The sequence below is a fragment of the Hypomesus transpacificus genome, chromosome 3, assembly GCF_021917145.1.
Source record: "Hypomesus transpacificus isolate Combined female chromosome 3, fHypTra1, whole genome shotgun sequence".
NCBI classification, from domain to species: domain Eukaryota; kingdom Metazoa; phylum Chordata; class Actinopteri; order Osmeriformes; family Osmeridae; genus Hypomesus; species Hypomesus transpacificus.
In genome coordinates this window covers 2,568,247-2,588,216 of record NC_061062.1, presented here as the reverse complement: position 1 = coordinate 2,588,216, position 19,970 = coordinate 2,568,247, and the positions used below count along the sequence as shown (strand labels likewise).

Here is a 19,970-nt window from a genome sequence, read left to right as displayed (position 1 = left end):
CATAAAAAAAGCAGCACTTATATAATAATAAAGCTGTTTCACGGCAAAGAAAAGATAAAGAAAGGGGAGGTTAGTGCCCAAGAAATCTATTCACAATTGCATGTCTGAGCAATGCTTGATCTTATTTGACTAGATGTGAAGAGGACATAGAAGCCATTTTGGACATGTATATACTTGTGTTATTCAAGAATATTTGGCTTCTCTATGTGAACAACTGTGGATGTTTGAAGATTGAGTAAATATCACTTTTCTCTAAAGACTAGACTGCAGCAGCTTTTCACCCTTGAAGAGCCAAAATCTTTTTCTGATGAATATCAACCCACAGCCCAAGCATTTTTTCATCTCAGTTCTATTATCACCCGCGCTCCTCCTTTTGTGTGCATTTTCTTCCTCTCACTTTCCTCAATTCTAACACTGGGGAAGTCTCAGAGGGAAATGAATTACTTTGAACTGACAAGCCACAACAATAACTAAATGACAGATTTGTAGAGAGGGCATTATGTCAAGATTGTGTTTGAATGGGGTATACTTGTGGAGCAGCAAAATGAATACGGAACATAATATGCGCCTTTAGAACATAAATCCATTTAGATTTCAATCACATGTGCTTTGATAAAACTCCCTTGGTTGCCATAGTAAAATACAATTTCATTTTTTCATTACTGCCATTCCGAAAAAGAAAACAGATTGAGACGACAGTAATTGTAGTGCGTACCGCCTATTCCGACGTTACCTGAAGCTTCTAAATGTGTTTGGGATATGTGGTTTGTTGTTCACACATAACACTACTGAATGGGCATTATGGTGAACAGACATTGTTCTCTGTGATAGTTTTGTGGTAAAAAAAAAAGAGAAAATAGCTTGGATAAACAATAACATGCCAATACCTGTATTGTGTACTCAATGTTGGTGACTGACATCTATTGACATCCTCAACCATCTCACTTCACCCCCAACCCCCAACTCCATGCATATGAACCTGAGTAGATAGCACAGAAAACATGGTCCATTCAGCAATTATTCACAGAGTCTTGGACTAATGGCACTCTGAATGCACAGCCACAGCAGAATGTAGGGAGTCAGTGGACCAGCAGTAATGGCCCCTTACAGAGCATGTGTGTGGGTGCACTTGTGTGTGTGTGTGTTTGTGTGTGTGTGTGGTGTGTATGTGTGTGCGCTTAGTGCATGTGTCTGTGTGCGTGTAAGTGTTAATGTGGTGGCAAGGTTGGAGTATAAAGCTTCATCTCCAACTGATTCACGACAAGCGCAAACATGTCTAATGACAAGCCTAGACTATGTGGAGTTCCACTCTCTCACTAACCCTCCATCCCTCCCTCCCTTTCTACCTCCCTTCCAGGCTAGGCTCCATATCAGGCAGATGAAAACATAACCTGTCACATTCCATCCCATTAAACCAGCTATGAACCATGTGCTCCACAGAGAGAGAGAAAGAGAGAGAGAAAGACAGAAGAGGGAAACGACGGCCAAGTGCATCTCAGCTCACTCAAGACTAATGAATAATTCACAATCTTTATGCTAATGCCATTTTAATGCTAAAAATACCGACAGATATGCAAGAGACAAACAGATAAAATCCTAGGTAAAATCCTTATTGTACCATTTTTTTTATCCTAATAATACTATACATACAGATAAACTAGGACACAAAAAATAGCAGTATACTGATTACATAAACATACAGAGCACACTGTAAACAAATGTAAGATACATAATTATCTGTTGCAATATCTTGTGCATTAATGCACTTTCATAAAGCCTCCAAATTGTGCATTACTGTGTTTTTTCAGTGCGGCCCCATCAGCTGCCATTTGATGTGAAGCAGAGCAAGGTAATGACAGTGCACTCACTCGCTCAGTCATTAGCCCTGCTTAATGCTGGGAGTTAACACAAATTAAGTGAAGTTAAGTACATGCATTAGAGGGGGTCTTTAGAGGCTGGCCATTTACTTTTGGCTGCCTGGAACTAGTTGTTGCACTATTTGTTCAGAGCAGGCTGTGATAGTTTGGAGGGTTACTGCATATCGACTGATCTTGGCCTTGAATCAATGCGTTACTCAGTGGATAAGAGCAGGGTTCATGGAGAACTGTCTGTAGGGAATCGAACAGTGGATCACTAGGGACCCCTAGTGGTCAGAATTATATGACCACACTGGTTTCCTGTTAGTTTACCATGAACCAGGGGCACAAAACAGTGATACTCCACCCAATGCCACGATTCAGTCTCTGATAAGAAACATCTTACATCTTCAGTACTCAGGGACTTGTAAAGTACTGAGGTAACGGCTGCTGGAGGTATAGATTGGAGTGAACAGGGATGTTTTTATGTCTTATTGTCATTTTTTCTATACTAACACTGCCCAAAAACTGAACTGTCAAATATAATTTATTTCCTGCAGCAGCATATGAGATTTCCCTATTAGAGAAGATACTGTGGTTGGCTTTCAAAATAGAGGCTGACATTATAAAATGGACAGATCTCTGCAATCCATTTGGACCACGTTCAAGATTATGACTCCATCTGAGTGACTGCAGATTATTGTCCACAGAGAGGTGTGCTAAAGCTGGATTATCCACTTGTTGGGGATCCATTTGACCCGATGGACACAACATGCCTGCCTCACACGCCCTTACATCTGTGGGGTTTTTTTATACGCTAATGGTGAGAGGGGATCACTGTGGTCATGACTTCTAAACCTCTCCGTTTAAACTAGATTACCAGGGTTAAAAAAACATAGATGTGGATGGGCAATGGCAGTCAATCATGTCACACTTTCACCAGGGAATCTCTCTCTTTTTCTCTCATAAAAAAAAAAAACACACCAATCTTACACCTAAAAGTATTGAGTCAAGATATAATTACACATAGCAGTAATGTCAAAAAGTGTAGACTTGTTTCATATACCAGATAAGATCTTTATAGATGTGCACATTTTAGAGCTCTTGAGGTACCCAGACTGATGACCACTTCCTGTGTTAATAATGACCCACACAGGTCCTTGTCTGGTGACAACAGGTAAAGTCCCTATTCCTCTGCCACATCATTCTGCACAACTACAAGGGTGGAGGTTTGGGGCCAGTAGAACCCTGGAACCTGTATTAGAATCGAAAATAAAAACAAGTGTTCTTAGCATGTTCCGAGGAACACTCATCTCCATGGTGCATCAGTGACAGTGGGTGATAATGGCCATAGGCAAACATATATATGACGAGAGCAAAGAGCAAGCGTCAAATCCACAAGGTCTAGACATAACAATATTCATTATTAAGAAAATGATCTCTGTTGAGGGTTTTCCAACCTGCAGTCCTGGTCCTGGTTGTGGTTCTGGTAGGTGATCAGAACCCTGTGTCCATTTGGCAGGAGGCCTGAGGTGGCCAGGCCACTTCCTGTTCCTCTGATCCTAAAGATCATCTCTGTTTGGGGATTGCGGGCACTGCTGTGCTTCTGCTTCTTGTCTGAGGAGGCGAATGGAAACGGTCGAGTTACACAGAGTGCCAAGTATGAGATGTTAGTAGCAGTGAGAGAGAGACACAGAGAGACAGAGAAAGAGACAGACAGACAGAGAGAATAAGAGAGAGAGAGAGAAAGAGAGAGAACTAACGTTTGGGTGTATCATGAGGTCCCTCGTCCAGGTTGTAGGGCAGCAGGATCTCATGACCCAGGAAGTGCTGCAGTCCAGTCAGGCTTGTTCCTCTGAGAGGTGCCATGCGGGACATCAGGGGCATCAGGCCAGGCAGGTTCATGTCCATGCCAGTCACTTGGGCTCCAGGGCACTGGGCAGAGGAAGGGCATGGGAGACGGTCACTGGAGGGAAGTCAGGCCAACTGCAGACCACACACTACAGTGGAAGCTATGTTAGGCTTGAACTTCTAAAACTGGTTGTTGCCATCCTTAATTGTGATTGGCTATATCGCGTTCCATGCCGTTGTAAAATCCAGCATAACCTTACAGGTTGTCCTCATAACATTCTTTAACATTCCATATTACTGCGCATCGAATACTTCAAATAAAAAAAGAAGGCAAAGGTGTTTATCTGGCTGTTGCCTGGCAACGATTTATGTAGGAGCTATACTTTGTAGTGGAGGAAGAATGACGGGTTGACTATTAAACTATTTTGTTTCTAATTGTTTTTATTTATGAAACCTTATCAAATATTTGTAGTAACAGTTTTAGAAAAGCAATAAGCCCCGCAAGTCCGTGTTTTGCGCTGATTTTAGAACAGGTAAGGGGGTTTTCGGCACTGCCGTGCCTAACAACCTGCCTACCTGTTCTAAAATCAGCGCAAAACACGGCCTCTTGGGGCTTATTGCTTAAGTACAGGTGCACATGGGGACATGTTGGGGAAGCCTTCTCCTCTCATTAAACATACTTGTCCCCCAAATCCCTCTCAGCCAGTCAATCCTCCGCCGTCCAACACGCTACAGTATGGATGACCAAATTGCCATTGTACCTCATGTGTAAATGTGTAATAGTAAAATGGTAATGATCACTGAATAACAACGGCGGCTGAATGAACTCCAAACCAAAACAAAAGGCGGGTGAGAGCTTGCCTGACAGGATGAGGATGAGGGGGAGGGGTCAAGGGGGAGAGCTTAACGTGTTCATGCTTTTTAATGAGAGAGCCCAGGATCCCCCCGCTGTCCCGTCCCCCCTCCCTCCTCTCGTTCCCACATCCTCTCTTAACGAACAGAGGGGGTCTGGTTGACCCAGCTAATAGGGGGCAAATCCACTGGTGCACTATCGGCCGGGCACATTTCATCTAATCAGCAGGATGAAACAAGCAGGCTTAGGCTGCTTTTAATTCAGCTCTGGAGGAGCATTACTGCCCTTCTCTCTCTCTCGTTATGTGGAGATCAAATCAGCGAGACAGACTGATGGTTTTATCCTTATTTATTTAGTTATTTATTTAATGTAGATCCTGTTGGTTGTTGTCTTTTCATTCGCTGTTTGAATTTCAAGTTGGATTGTAGTTGACATGATACAGCCCTTTATCTGGGGGGGGTTTACATAAATGAGGCTTTTTTAGGTCAGTCTCAGATGAGCGTGGAGATAAAGGCAGTAAGAGAAATAAATGCTCCTGTGGCTTTCTCACCCCAACATCATCCTGCTTTCATATCGATCCAGTCCTTTCAGATTCATTGACTACCGTATGTATCTGTTTTCAGGGTCTGGGTGTGTAGCTGTGAGGGTGTGGATCAGAGTGCATGAGTCCCAACGGTCACCTGTGCTTCTGTACAGAGGAGCTCTGCCCGGGTCCTCTCCTCCAGAGTGACCGCCATGCCATCCAGAACCTGCAGCCTGGAGAGGCTCAGCACCACAGCCGGCCTGTGGAGGGCTCGTCTGGCCACCTGGGGATAACCCAAAAACATCTCACACAAACCCTCTCACTAACTATCTACCTCAAAGTGAAGGCAGTCCTGAGACCTTCTTGTTTTCTCAGATGACACTAAAAGAGCATTTCTTCCAGTGGCCCAGCTGATAGCCCCTGCCTGGCCCTGCCCCTGCCTCTCCTCCTGCCCAGCTGAGGGCATCCTCGGCCAGGCTGGCTAGGGGGCAGCCAGACCCCTATCTGCTCCTGCAGGACACCGCTGTTGGTCAGTGCAAGCGAGGAGAGAGAGGGAAGAGAGAGAGTCTGGCAGGGGAACATGGGTAGAGCAGTGATCTCATGCAGCTGACAGCAGGAGGTATTGTCTCTAGGGCAACTGTTGGCTCTCCACCCCCCTGGCAGGATTAAGCCCCTTGTGGGAAGAGGCTGTGGGAGCCGTGGGGTAAACAGGCTGGGCCAGCTGAGCAAGGCCCCATGGGTATCAGGGCCCTGTGCACCGGCCACTGCAGAGGCCTGATCCATGGACTCCAGATGGGTGCTGAATCAGAGCCAATAGTGTCTGATAACGGCACTGCCATTTGGTCAACGGATTTGTCTCTGATGCCGGCCAGTTTGAGGAGCAGCAGACGGGCCATCATGTAATCGCTTTATTTCGAACCACAACGTAGTTCTGGGTGAGCGTTGTCAGATGTGTGCAGCACGTATGGGAGGGGAGCCTGGAAGCTCTTGCGTGAGAATTCTGTCGAACCAGTGACGTTAAGCTCAAACACAACAACACATATTGAATATATCTGGTCAGGAATGCAGGATGTGAACCGATGAACCGTTGTTTTTTTGTCCAGGAGTGTTGTTTGGGTTAGACACTGGTCAACAACAATACTTACAGGATTCCCGATGACCGACAGCTCAATAATGGAGGGAAGGACTTCCAGTTTCTCCAGCTCTGAAATGTCCTGCAGAGCAGAGAGCAGAGAGATGTGAAACATGTCGAACCTCAAAGACACATAGATATGTTTACTCTTGACTTGTTGCTACTTATTGAATGAGTTTTCTTTCAGGAGTAGCTGTAATAAGAACAGTGCTTATGATCCACAGATCATGTATGATGCACTGTGGACCGCATGCTGCTTAGTAACCATGGAGACACGTCCATTTGAGGCCAAACCTCATCATTTCTGTGCTGTGAGAGTGGAGGCAGCTGATGGTGGAGATTACACGTGTGATCTCTCATTAATCTCACGAGAGAGTTTGGGCACGCAAGGGGGTTGGGGGAGGGGGGGGGGGACGAGACGACTCCACCACCTTCGTGACCGAGCTAGGACGGCTCGCACGAACCCCCGTTGTGAGGTTGTGGTGCGCTGGAATGATTGCTGCTGCATTTGATGTTTTAATTGAAAGCATGAAAACATTAAGGAAGGGTGTGGGGGGGGAGAACTGGCGACAAAGTGCAAATCACTCGCCTGGGGTGAGAATAAGCTGTGGGCTGAGAACCTGATTACACGTTGTGTTGATTGTTCCTCTCTGTCCTCAGACATGTGTGGTTGACCTTCAATCAATGTCGATTCTTTTGAATCCCCACCCCACGTGTATCTCAGTGGGGTGGGAACCGTGCATGATTACTGTTTTTCACCCCCTAGTTTGCAAACACATCGAAAACTAATACGGCGCAGTTCAAAAGACATTCTAAATACGCAGTCATTTAAATGGGACGAGTGATTTAGAATTATTCATCAGGGAATCAACCGGGGCTGTTGTAGTCAATTTGACCTTGAACGCATACTTGTACAGAAAATCAGTACACGACCACACTGTGAATTCCTCGTTTGTGTTGATAGAAAATGCTCAGCTCAGTACTTGTAGAACAGGCAAGGAGGTGTTTTGGCAGGATGTGGTGCAGGAGGGGGGCAGGGGTACCTGCAGCTTGTTATTGCCCAAAAACAGCCTCCGTAGCTCAGTGAGGTGTTGGAGGTAGTTGAGTTCCCGGATGCGGTTCTCGGCGAGGTGCAGCTCTAGCAGAACTCCCTGGCCATAGAAGGAGTTCTCCCCCAGGACCTTGATCCGGTTCCTATCCAGAACCAGCTCCCTCAGACGGAACAGGCCCTCGAGACCTTCCACCTGGCTGATCTCGTTTCCTGGAGGGGGAGAGGAGTCTAGTCCTCAAGAGTTCCATGATTGGGAATGCTAAACACCAAGCTTCTAACTGTTAACTGAACACCAGCAGTGTTTCATCCACTCTGAGTGTTCATAAAGGTCCACTCACAAGAGAAAAACCCTCCTGATGTTAAATAACCACCTAGAAAAGTTATATTGCTTTGTACTGCTTCAGTATTTGATGAGAGATAACATATTGCTGTCTCCCATGCACATGTTACAATTAATTGGATCTATTTGTGAGAAATATATTATAATGTAATTGTACATAATACATTATCTCCTGACAAGGAACAGACCACTATGCTTCGCCATCCTGACCGAACACAATACACTCATCTCGTATGGGGTGAGTACAACAAAGAGAGTGACTCTGCAACACAAAGCAACACAATCAAATGTGATGGAAGTACCAACTCCTGCTCTGCACGGCCAGTAGCCGTCTCCTTTCCGGTGGTTTCCTCGCCCACCCGGACAGATCTGAGTGGAGCTCTGCTGTTATGCGCTGTACTTTTCACAGGCTTTGAATCCCGGGGGAATGAGGGGACAACACACAACACAGGCGTACCTTGGAGGAAAAGTGCTTTAAGATTGGAGAGCCTGCTGAGTTGCAGATTAGCCATATTGGAGATGCCATTGTAGCTCAAATGCAGCACCTCCAGGCTGCCCATCAGTGGCTCCAGGCTGTCCCCGGGTCCCGCTTCCCTTCAAAACACACACAGAATAGGAGATTTAGGAGCTGAGAGTGCCCATTTCAGGCCAAACCACACAGGTGTACAGCAACTCACACAGGCAATCACAGGAGAGCCATTCAATAGCTTGACCCCCCTATGCACTTTCTACTTCTATTCATACCTATTTTTAGGGCTTTAAGTTTTTATTTGTAGGAGAACTTGTGAAAAACAGGAAATGCCTTTTTTCGCCGGGTATCCGACTGCTTTAGTGGCAGACATGGACTAATGCTGCCCCCAAATGGCTACAACTGTCAACGAATCTTTGTAAGGTATAAAACCATTTTTATGTGGGATAGTTCAGTATAATATATAAACTTGAAAATATATAAACAATAAAATACAATCCAGTGTGATGTATGGTGTTGGCAACTAGGTATGTAGTACATAGATCTACTTTAAAATCTACTTTATCATATTTTTTGCTGGACATCCAGCTTGTTACACAGAAGGACCAGGCTGCAGAAGAAGGTCACAGCGCTGAGATATAAACTTGAAAATATATAAACAATAAAATACAATCCAGTGTGATGTATGGTGTTGGTACCTGCTGCCTCTGGATGACCCTTGTTGACCATATCCACTGGAGTTGACCTTGTGGTACAGGATCTGCCTGTTCGTCAGGTGGGCCTGAGTCTTCTGTCTGGGCAGGATGGACTCAATGTGGTTGTGGTTCAAACACAGAGCCTACAAAAATGGGACAATCACAGAATTTGTGTGTTTTAAAAAGCCTGTTAAACTCTTCTACTGTACCTTAACGCAAGCATGTGTTAAAAGAATCCACATGTGTTCCTAATAAGGGCTGGCAAAATAGCTCCTGTCCCCACACAGTGAATAAGCAGTCCTGTTGTGGAGCGGTCCTCTCACCTTGACACTGGGCAGGTAGACCAGGCCGCTGAAGGAGGTGAGGTTGTTGTGCTCCAGGTTGACACTCTGCAGGTTGTGGAACAGATCCGCAGGAGCCAGGTCCACTATCCTGCAGAGAGACGGAGGAAATCTTGATTTTTTTCGACCTTTCAAAAGTTTCCTTTTTTTAAGTTTACTTTCGAAAAATTAGAATTTGACCTTTCAAAATATTTTGTTTCTGAAATAATTGTCAAACCTTTAGAAACTCCCTCTCTGTCTTACCAAGGTGATACACTGAGCTGCTCATTGGGAGGGTGGGGGTGGAAGGGTGGGGTTAACAGGTGGTAGGAGCTGCTGTTTACCTGATGCCACTGGACTGCAGGTGGAGGTCAGCTATGGCAGAGTAGTTGGAGTGACCCAGCTTCTCAGCCACCATGTCAGGGTTCAGCCGTCCACCAAACACGTCCTTGGCGTTCTCGCACTCCAACACTTCCTGCACAACACACTGGCCTTGTCACCTCTGCCTGGGAGCCCAGCAAACAGCAGCCTCTAACCATCAAACTGGTTGTGCGTGTGTTCCTTCATACCACTGCGATCCCATCCAGCGCCTTCAGAGAGGGCAGGTGAAACACCACGTAGATTCGATAGTGTTCCAACTTCTCCACCAACGGATTCCCAAACAGATCGAGAATTATTAGGTTTATCAATGCCTAGAAAATAGCAAAAAACAAAAATAAAAGGACATTGAAAACATTGCCATAAACACAGTGTATATCATATACCATGTCTGAAATAGCGTATCCATCGACAGCAGAAAGGGGACGGAAGCATCAGAGAGCAGTAGAAACCAACGCTTCATTCTGTAGCTGCACAGTGCCACACTTAGAAACAGAACACGCCCCCATGTCTCTCCTCACACCTTCAGATGGTAGATGTCACGTGTGGTGGAAATGTTGTTGTTGCCAACGTAGAGCTCAAACAGCGAGCGGGCTCTCTGCATGCCAGACAGGGAGCCTATCAGGTTGTTCTCCACGGACAGGAAATGCAGGTTGGGCAGCCGGTCCAGGACTGACCCATCCAGAGAGGACAGCTGGTTCCCATTCAGACTGAGTCTGGTCAGGCACTGCAGCTTGGACACCCCTGAGACAGACAAACACCTCCAGGACATGACACGGTTGTCTTGGTACACAAGAGGTTAGGGTACATGACTATATAGACTATCTGAGTTTAGGGTATATCACTTTTGGTAGACCTATATTTTACATTTACATTGATTCATTTAGCAGAAGAAATCCACAGCGGCTTCCAATGAGAGAGCTTTACAAACGTGCATAGGTCACTACTTAATCATAACAATGAGATAGCCCCAAACATTGCGGGTTCCCAAAACATGATTCCTTATTCTATAGGGAATGATTGTCTATGTTAGCCAACTGGTCAACTCAGGGTCATGTTGGTTCCCCAGTTTGAGATGGACCTTCTAGTCTGGCGATGCAGTTGTGGTTGAGGGACAGCTCCTCCAGGTGCTGGCAGGTCTCCAGACCCTCCATCTTGGAGATGTCGTTGTTGTTGAAGGAGGCCCAGCGTAGGTTGACCAGCTTGTCCAGGTTGATCAGCCGGGTGAGTCGCTGGCTGTCAAGGTTGAGGGTGGTGATCTGGGCACCAGAGATGCACAAGTCAATAAATCAGTAAAACATTAAAAGTCACTAAATTCATCAAAGTCATTAAAAGGCTAACCCTAACCCCTTTTCAAAACTTTCAAATCTTTTTTCAAAAATATTTGTGCAACCTTTTTTTTTCACACACAGTGTTTGGTGGAGTTCACCTTAGTGGTCCAGCCAGGCTCAAGGTCTGTGCTGAGGTCCCAGGGGGCCGGGCTGAGCTGGCACAGCAGCTGGGCAGCTGACAGCAGGCTGAGGCTTCGAGGACGCTCGCTGTGGGTCCGGGAGTGTGCCAGCAGCGAGGCCTGTTAACACCCCCCACACCCCACCGATGAGGACAGACACTCTCAGAGCAGGCCCCTACCAGATTATCCACTGATTCACAGATGACCTGATAGCCTCAAACACAATATGAGGAGAGGAGAGAGCATCAAACGGACAGAGCAGATGAGAGGAAAGGGAAGGAGGACAAGGGAGGGAGGAGCTGTAGGAAAGAAGGGGAGGGAGGGAGTGTAGGAGGGAGGCAGAAGAAGAGAGAAGGGAGCAGGGAGGGAGGGAGGGAGGGAGGGAGGGAGGGAGGGAGGGAGGGAGGGAGGGTGCGTGGGAGGGTGCGTGGGAGGGTGCGTGGGAGGGTGCGTGGGAGGGTGGGAGGGAGGGAGGGAGGGAGGGAGGGAGGGAGGGAGGGAGGGAGGGAGGGAGGGAGGGAGGGAGGGAGGGAGGGAGAGGGAGGGAGGGAGAAAAGGAGAGTAGCCAGCCTTTAATGAATGTACGTGTGTGCTGTGCGCTGGCTGGCCGGAGGACAGACCTACCTGGTTGATCCTGCAGCCGGCTGCCATCTGAACAGCGGCCGCAGCCTCCTCCTCTGTCAGCAGGACGTCATCCAGGTGTGTCAGGTTGACCAGCCGGCCCAGGATGGTCATTCTCACCTCCTCTGGCTGGAACACACACACACACATCTGTTCACATCCCATGCTGTGCTTTTACATGTCTGTCAGTCATTCTAAGCCTGTGCCGATCAAAAGAATAGGAGCCCTTTATACAGAGATCGGCGCAATCCTGCCTAATAGAACACCCGTTGCTATGCCGGCTTGGTTTGTTTACACAGAACCACAAACAAAGCCACCGTAACACCGTCCCGTGTGATTTTAGATTGTGTGCCGGCTTTACAGAATCAGAGGCTCCCACAGTGCCAGCTCTCCCTTTCTCACAGTCGTCGATTCGGCTCCCTCCGCCCAATCCGTGTCCGAACCTTTCAAACAGAACGGACCCTCCCCGCACTGACAGGCCATGTAAGAGGAGCTGGTGTTTACCCGGTGCCAGGGGTTGTGGCGTGTGTCCAGTCTGAGCAGGCCGTGAGCGTGCTTCCTCAGCACAGCCGTCTCGTCCCGGGCCCTGGTCAGACGGTTCCAGCGCAGATCCAGCTGCTTCAGCCGGCCCAGCCCTCTCAGGCCCTCCAGGGTCCGCAGGCGGTTGAAGCTGGCGTCAACATACTCCAGGTTGGGCTGGAGGGGGCCAGGGAAAATGCCGGGGAAATGAACATGAGGTCGTTCTGAGGTTAACTTGCGCCGTGTGTCGGGGGGCTCACCATGTGCGAGATGTCCTCCAGGTGTGTGAACTCGTTGAAGCTGATGGTGAGATGACGCAGCGAGGTCAGGCGGGAGATCTCCTTCAGCTTACTCAGACTGTTGCCATGGAGATTTAGGACCTGAGCCCAAGGAGAAAAACAAAGAAAAGGAAAAGGTTAAAAAGAGAAGATAGTATACGAGTGCTGACACCACTGTGCCTGTTGAAACTTTATCAGTTAAGTGTCTTCTGGAAGAGAAGACAGCTTTACAGTACAGAATACGCTTTGTTGTGAAGATTTAATCTGTGGCTTCCTAAAACACCGTAGGCGGTATCAAAACAGTCCAGATCCATTCTAAAACTGATGAAATCACATTGGCTGTTGGGTCTCACTGTGATCTGGCTGAGAATGTTGGCTCTGGCCACATTCAGCAACGTCTTGTCATCCAGACTGAGCATCTTGGGTCGTGGTTTAAGGACCGGCTCCATGTCCAGAACCTCCTCGTCAAGCTGGATATCGTTGGGCGGGGTAGAGCTTGGAACCTGCTCTGGAAACAGGGCCTGGCCTCTGTCCTGGTGAAGGGCAACGTCATTAGTGGGTTAGCAAAAGATCTAGATCTGGTTAATCTGCGACTGAAACATCGTTCACATCACGTAAGAGTGAAGGTTGGTTTCCGGATACCTGGGTGATGTACTCAAAGTCAATGATGTATTCTGGAAGGACAAGCTCATGATCGAACACAAAACACTGGCTGTGCCTTAGACTGCACTCACAGCCCCTCTGCACTTTGGAGCAGCAGGTTTTCTCTGTAATGGAAACGTTCGATAGGAAATAAGTCCACCACAACAGGAAATGGAACAACGTTTACCTGTGATGCAGTAATGTGCTTTTGGTTGTTGTCTCTACCTCCTCTTGTTTTGATTCCATTTTCTGGGTTGAAGCTGCGATGGACTGAGTGGGCTTTAGGGTAGTTACAGGCCTCCACAGGCTCTCCTTCACGGATGGGGACGCTACGACCCAGGAACACTTTGGACACGATCATCTGACCTGTTGACGAGATTCACATGTATCGAAATAGAACATATTTAATTCATCCTTACCATCTTTTCCCTTAAATTGAAACTACAGTCATTTAGGTCAGCCTCTCTCAGTCCTGGTCCTCGGGACCAGATACCCTGCATTTTTTAGGTGTTTCCCTGCTCCAGCACACCTGATTCAACTGATTGGTTGGTATCAAGCTTCTGCTGAGCTTCATAAACACTCATTTATCTGAATCAGGTGTGTTGGAAGAGGGAAACAGGCTGGTTTAGGAGACATGAGAGTGTTGTCCAGGACTGAGACAGGCTGGTTTAGGAGACATGAGATGGTTGTCCAGGGCAGCATGGGACAGACCGTGTCTGAAGGGGAGAGAGTCTCCAGCCTGCTGAGAGCTGCCTTGCTGAGCGTGGCGCTGTGTGAACTCTATCCTCGCTCTGTCGGACACACTCAGACTGTTAGACAAGGGCACAGCTCGCTCTCTGCCCAAGGCCTGGTGCAAACAAAAACACAAACCATACACAACTTAAGTCAAACATACACATATAGGTGTATAATATACTAGGACAATATTAAAAATACTGATTTGCGCACCTTATACATTTCTGGTGTTTTGAACCCATCTTCTGGAATGTAAAAGACCTCATTCTTCTCATTGGTCGATTCAGGATCAGCTACGTAGAACAAGTACTCCAGCCAGCGCTTGTAATTCCTACATGGAAGTTAGGTAACATTACAGCTCACTGACAGCTGCTTATGCACATAGGGGTGTCATAGAGGTGTTTGTGAGAGAGGGAGGGAGCAAACCTATGTTGGAAACCCTGAATCTCACGGTCACTCACTGAGAGAACATGGCCGACTCTTCTCTGGCCAGCAGGCTGTGAAGCTTGTCCTCGAAGCGAAGCCTCAAGGCTCGGTTGTGGATGCGGATGATTCGGCTGATCTTGATGCCGGTGACGCCGTGCACCTTGTACTCCGACGCACAGAAGCGAGACAGCACCAGGTCGTAGCAGGAGGTGAACCTGTTGATATCACAGCGAAAGAAAAACGAATACAAAAAAAAAAACGAAAAAACGAATGAAGTTTACTAAGCCAAATCCATTGCTAGTGTTAACTACACTTTTGTAGCAGGCATGGAGTAAGGCTCGAGGTGGGTGTGTTTAATGCTGGACTCTGTACCAGGGATCTGTAGAACATCCCTCCTCAAAGCGGATGTTCCCCACCGTCTCCAGTTCCATCTGGAGGAAGTGGACCATCAACTCATTGCTGTTGGTAGCCTGGGCCATGTCCCTTTGGTACCAGGACTCGATCCTGCAAGACACAGGTAGGATGGGATTTGTTGTCACACAACCTAGACCTGTATCCAGTTGGTGTTTTGATACTAAAATAAGATATCACATGTCGAATATCTGACCTCTCCTACACTGCAAAAACGCTTGTTGTGAGCTCAATTTGGCTGCTAGTGTAGTAGAGTTAATACAACATGTTTCTTATTATAATGTGTCGTTTACTTAAATGAAGTCAATGGTTACGCCATTCATACTGGAAACTAGTACTTAAGTCCAACTAGATTTAAAAACTAAAAACAAGATTATCACATATAGTGTTTGCAGTGTATATTTGGACCATAGGCCAGGCCTAAGTTCTTAAAGCTTCAACTCACTCCTCCAGCCTCCTCTGCCAGCGTTTGAGCCGCTCCTTCAGGGCGTCCAGCTTGCTGAGGATCTTGTTCTCCAGGCCGGGGTCACGCGTGACGTCAGCAGAGTTGTCAATACGGTCCCCTGAGCCGTCACTGCCAGGTGCAAGTCCGTCCTCCCAGGTACGGGTCGCCTTCCTGCACACGGCCTGCACCTCGGACAGCTCGCACTCCAGCTGAGGAAACGTGGAACACAGGACGTGGAACGTGGAACACGGAACGTGGAGCACAGGAACGTATCATCTCACGCAGTGCCTGGGAAAGTCTAAACAAGTTTATACTGTGTGCTACGGAATAAAGCAGTACTGAGGCTTTAGACTAGACAGCATGGGGTAGAAACGCACGTACATTTTTGAGGGTGTAAGTGAGAGTTCCGATGCGTTCTTCTGGAAGCTGGAGGAGGATCTTCTTGTTCTCCAGCAGGCTGGCATGGGTCTCTGCCAGGTTCCTCTGGGCAGTACGCACACGCATGTTGTAGTACATCATCTTCTTCATCACTGTGGACTAACCGTAACACAGTAGTACAGTATTTCACACCGGACAAAATTAGATATCATGTCAATTACTGTGAAGCCTTTTGTGTGACATTGCTTGTAAAAGTTATTTTAAAAGGGCTCAACAAATAAAATGTGCAGCTTTTTTTCTCAATAGGACCATTGGAGAGAGACAAGAGAGCAGGGCGAGAGAGAAACAGAGAGACAGAGAGAGAGAGAGCAGGGAGAGACAGAGAGAGAGAGAGAGAGAGAGAGAGAGAGAGAGAGAGAGAGAGAGAGAGAGAGAAACAGAGAGAGAGAGAAACAGAGAGAGAGAGAAACAGAGAGAGAGAGAAACAGAGAGAGAGAGAGAGAGAGAGAGAGAGACAGGAGGGAGGACAAGCAGGAAACTGAGCCGGATTCGAACCGTTGGTTGGGGACTGTCAAGCCCTTACCTCCGCAGCGTCCTTCACTTGTTTGCTGGAGACATCATAGGTGTCCAGTCGCTGGAGGCTTGGCATGTGGTAGAGCACATGGGTGGCATAGTTACACAGCAGGCACACTGGGCTGGGACAGGACTGGGGCTCCTTGAGTCCTAGTTCTCTCAGACAGGGCAACCGGGCCAGGTGGGTGAGCTCCTGTTACACCAGAGAGCACACAGTACAGGGTGGTTAGTTAGTGGGGGAGGCTTCTGAGGAGTCATCACACTGACCCAGTCTGCATTACAGATACAACACACATTTACAGATAAAACACACACGTTACAAAAGCTTAGTCAAAAGGATCACATTCCCCCGGAGTCTACTTTGTCGATTGCACAGCACAAAAGGAGAATTCATCTTTGGACCATATGCCATTAATGCCGCTCAATATTTCAAATCTGTCAGAGGGAAAATGTGCAAAGCACAGAATAGAAAAGCAAGGTTGTTTATATACAGTGCCCTCCAAAAGTATTGGAACAGTGAGGCCAATTCCTTTATTTTTGCTGTAGACTGAAAACATTTGGGCTTGACATCAAACGATGAATGTGAAACCAGAGATCAACGTTTCAGCTTTTATTTCCAGGTATTTACATCAGGATCTGATGCACAAATTAGAAAATATCACCTTTTTGTTCGAACCCACCCATTTGTCACGTGAGCAAAAGTATTGGAACATATGACTGACAGGTGTGTTTTGTTGCCCAGGTGTGTCCTATTACATACATTATTCAATCAATAAATACCACTGAATGTCTACACTCAGGTTCAGATTGGGTAAGATAGGTTTTGTCTATGCAGACTGTATTCAGAGGTGAAAACAACATGAAAACCGGAGCGCTGTCTTTGGGTGAAAAACAAGCAATTGTGAGTCTTAGAGAAGATGGAAAATCAATCAGAGCCATTGCAGAAACATTGGCCATAGCCAGTACAACCATTTGGAATGTCCTGAAGAAGAAGAAAACTACTGGTGTACTAAGTAACAGACGTCGAACAGGTAGACCAAGGAAAACATCAGCAGTTGATGACAGAAACATTGTGAGAGCTGTAAAGAAAGACCCTAAAACAACTGTTAGTGAGATCAGCAACAACCTCCAGATGGCAGGAGTGAAGGTATCACTATCTACTGTTCGCAGAAGACTTCATGAACAAAAGTACAAGGGCTACACCAGAAGATGCAAACCACTCATTAGCAAGAAGAATAGGAAGGCCAGGCTGGAATTTGCCAAAAAGTACAGAGATGAACCTCAAAAATTCTGGGACAAAGTTTTATGGACTGATGAGACAAAGATTAACTTTTACCAAAGTGATGGAAAGGCTAAAGTTTGGAGAAAGAAAGGAACTGCTCATGATCCCAAACACACAAGCTCATCTGTGAAACACGGTGGAGGTAATGTCATGGCTTGGGCTTGCATGGCTTCTTCTGGGACGGGCTCATTAATCTTCATTGAGGATGTAACACATGATGGCAGTTCAAAATGAACTCGGAAGTCTACAGAAACATTTTGTCTGCCAATTTAAGGAAAGATGCAACCAAACTGATTGGCAGAGCCTTCATCATGCAGCAAGATAACGACCCAAAACACACTGCCAAAACAACAAAGGAGTTCATCAGGGGCAAGAAATGTAAGGTATTAGACTGGCCAAGTCAATCTCCAGACTTAAACCCTATAGAGCATGCATTTTACCTGCTTAAGAGGAGACTGAAGGGAGGAACCCCACAAAACAAACAACAACTGAAAGAGGCTGCAGTGAAAGCCTGGGAAAGCATCAAAAAGGAAGAATGCAAAAGTTTGGTGACGTCAATGGGTCACAGACTTGCTGCAGTTATTGAAAGCAAAGGATTTGCAACTAAATATTAAGTCTTATTCACTTAAATATGTTTTAAGTATATCTGTTCCAATACTTTTGCTCACATGACAAATGGGTGGATTCAAACAAAATGTGATATTTTCTTAGTTGTGCATCAGATCCTGATGTAAATACCTGGAAATAAAAGCTGAAACGTTGATCTCTGGTCTCACGTTCATTATTTGATGTCAAGCCCAAATGTTTTCAGTCTACAGCAAAAATAAAGGAATTCGCCTCACTGTTCCAATACTTTTGGAGGGCACTGTATCTTTATGTTCCTATAACGAGTTTTCTGAGTGAAGTGCAAAAAGTATTGGAAATCTAAAGCAACATACACATACTATGTGTTGACAATGTGTTGGAAATGGTATGGATGGGTTCGTTCTATTATCTAAAACGTCCTAGTTCCGTACCTTGAAAGAGCTGATCCTGTTTCCAGATAGATTGAGATTGTGTAGATTGACATTAAGGTCAAGGCTGTGCCCTGTAAAACATTAGATAACGGTCAGTTAGGTAGCTGGGATCGAAGACAATCAATATTTGAAGAAATTGCCTAAAGCTACCTATAGTTTCAATGTTATTGTCAGACAGATTCAGTTCCCTCAGGTTTTGAAGAGTGTTCAATCCCTGTAAACAGATAATGAAAGGGCACTTTGTTCAAAAGTTCAAAGTACTTCAAGTTCAAAAAACTAATAAAACACACAAAGAAAGCTTTCACACCTTTATTAGAGTGATGAAGTTGTTGTTGAGCCAGAGAACCTGGAGGTTTACTAGTAACTCTAAATTATATATATCACTAATTTGGTTGTCGTAGAGGTAGAGCTTTTGGAGTTGAATGCAATTCTGAAGTCCAGAAATCTCCTGCAAAGGTCAACAGTTTGTAAGACCGTTTTTGCACACATGAAGAGTAAACCATTAACCAATGCATGGTTATTATTCTTGAAAACAAATTCTCTGTACATTTTCTCCAGATTCTGGTATATAGATATATCAGGTCTGTAATGAACCCAGTGCTTACCGTCAACTGGCATTCCACCACCCAGAGCTCGCGAAGCATGGGGCAGGCCTCAAGGCTTTGAATGTGTCTGATGTTCTGTCCAACCACTGTAAGTTGGCATAGCTTGGGGAATAGCGCAAGGCCCACCATACGAGGATAACCTGAGAAGAACACCTCCAGGGATGTGACACTGCTACCCTCGTGGGGAATCTTTTCATAAGACACCCCGTTGGCCACGCACTGTTGGTGCGGGAAAATCAAGTGCAAGTCAACTACTGTACATCACATTGTAGTTTTAAAGGTGGTTTCACCCCGTTTAAACGCAGAAAATGAAAGAGAACTAACTTATGCAAATATAAGCTATACATATGACAAATGTCTGACTTTACTTACCAATTCTTTAATGACCTCCTCATCACCATTTTGTCTTTGCTTTTCACTTTGTGTCATATTTATATTTAGCACTATCTTCTGAAAAATAGGAATACTTGATTACACTAAATATGAGTACTGTATGCACAAAATTAGTCACGAGATAATTGTGGGGAGAATTGTAGTTACAAACAGTCGCATGCAGTCAACAGTAATTAGCTACAGTAGGTGGTACAAAACTATTTCTAAGAACGATAATGACCAACAGCGTCCGCTTCAGTTTAAGGCTAGCTAGGTTAGCAATACATTTACGTATAAGTTTTCAAGCTAGCACAGCACAAAATGTTTAGGCTAGAGCTAGTGTTAAAAGTTACTCCAGTAAAATTAAAATTAACTTACAATGAGTCAGTTCAAATTCAATGTCAAGTAATATGGAAACAAATGTTTGCTTCCTTCCATCAATGGTTTACATATCAGGGTATTTTCCGCTTCATCATATGGTTTAATGTTCACGGACATCCATTCTGTTTGACATCAATACGTTTCCAAGGGGGTGCGTCTCCGTTGCTTAGGACGAAGCCATCTTGTAATTCGGACAATAACTTTTTATATTTGAACATTTTATTTACCGCAAGAGGGCGCCGCAGTACAAGCAAGTGCCAATCGGTGTATTTAAAATGTGCTTTGTGTTTTGTCCTAGTGGCATCACTTCCAATAAACAAGCAGTAAAAAAAAAGTACACAAACAAGTAAAAAAATCTCACACAAAAT

General features: G+C 45.9%; 1 protein-coding gene across 1 annotated transcript; it reads right to left on the bottom strand.

The window, feature by feature from the left end:
• Nucleotides 1–1,702: 1,702 nt before the first annotated feature.
• Nucleotides 1,703–19,689, bottom strand: lrrc9 (leucine rich repeat containing 9). Its single transcript, XM_047050355.1, has 33 exons — nucleotides 19,600–19,689; nucleotides 19,222–19,299; nucleotides 18,850–19,068; nucleotides 18,552–18,692; nucleotides 18,395–18,458; nucleotides 18,245–18,315; nucleotides 15,957–16,139; nucleotides 15,377–15,532; nucleotides 14,996–15,204; nucleotides 14,512–14,643; nucleotides 14,175–14,354; nucleotides 13,927–14,044; nucleotides 13,690–13,825; nucleotides 13,204–13,344; nucleotides 12,979–13,103; nucleotides 12,690–12,869; nucleotides 12,319–12,438; nucleotides 12,044–12,235; nucleotides 11,543–11,668; nucleotides 10,898–11,038; nucleotides 10,550–10,727; nucleotides 9,992–10,212; nucleotides 9,660–9,782; nucleotides 9,435–9,565; nucleotides 9,094–9,202; nucleotides 8,774–8,913; nucleotides 8,064–8,200; nucleotides 7,259–7,476; nucleotides 6,229–6,297; nucleotides 5,241–5,366; nucleotides 3,620–3,791; nucleotides 3,317–3,473; nucleotides 1,703–3,111 (listed from the first exon to the last, which is right to left on the bottom strand). The coding sequence occupies exons 2-33, from the start codon at nucleotides 19,276–19,278 to the stop codon at nucleotides 3,072–3,074; spliced, it is 4,512 nt and encodes a 1,503-aa protein (XP_046906311.1). The 5' UTR covers nucleotides 19,279–19,299; nucleotides 19,600–19,689; the 3' UTR covers nucleotides 1,703–3,071.
• Between the last annotated feature and the right edge of the window lie 281 nt (nucleotides 19,690–19,970).

Bases quoted from the DNA above. Each gene is read 5' to 3' on its own strand.
- lrrc9 (XM_047050355.1), bottom strand. From the start codon at position 19,278: ATGACACAAAGTGAAAAGCAAAGACAAAATGGTGATGAGGAGGTCATT. The intron at 18,693-18,849 runs GTAAGCACTGGG...TGACCTTTGCAG, and splicing joins TGGTGGAATGCCAGTTGACG to GAGATTTCTGGACTTCAGAA. The intron at 14,644-14,995 runs GTGAGTTGAAGC...TGTGTCTTGCAG, and splicing joins TGGCAGAGGAGGCTGGAGGA to GATCGAGTCCTGGTACCAAA.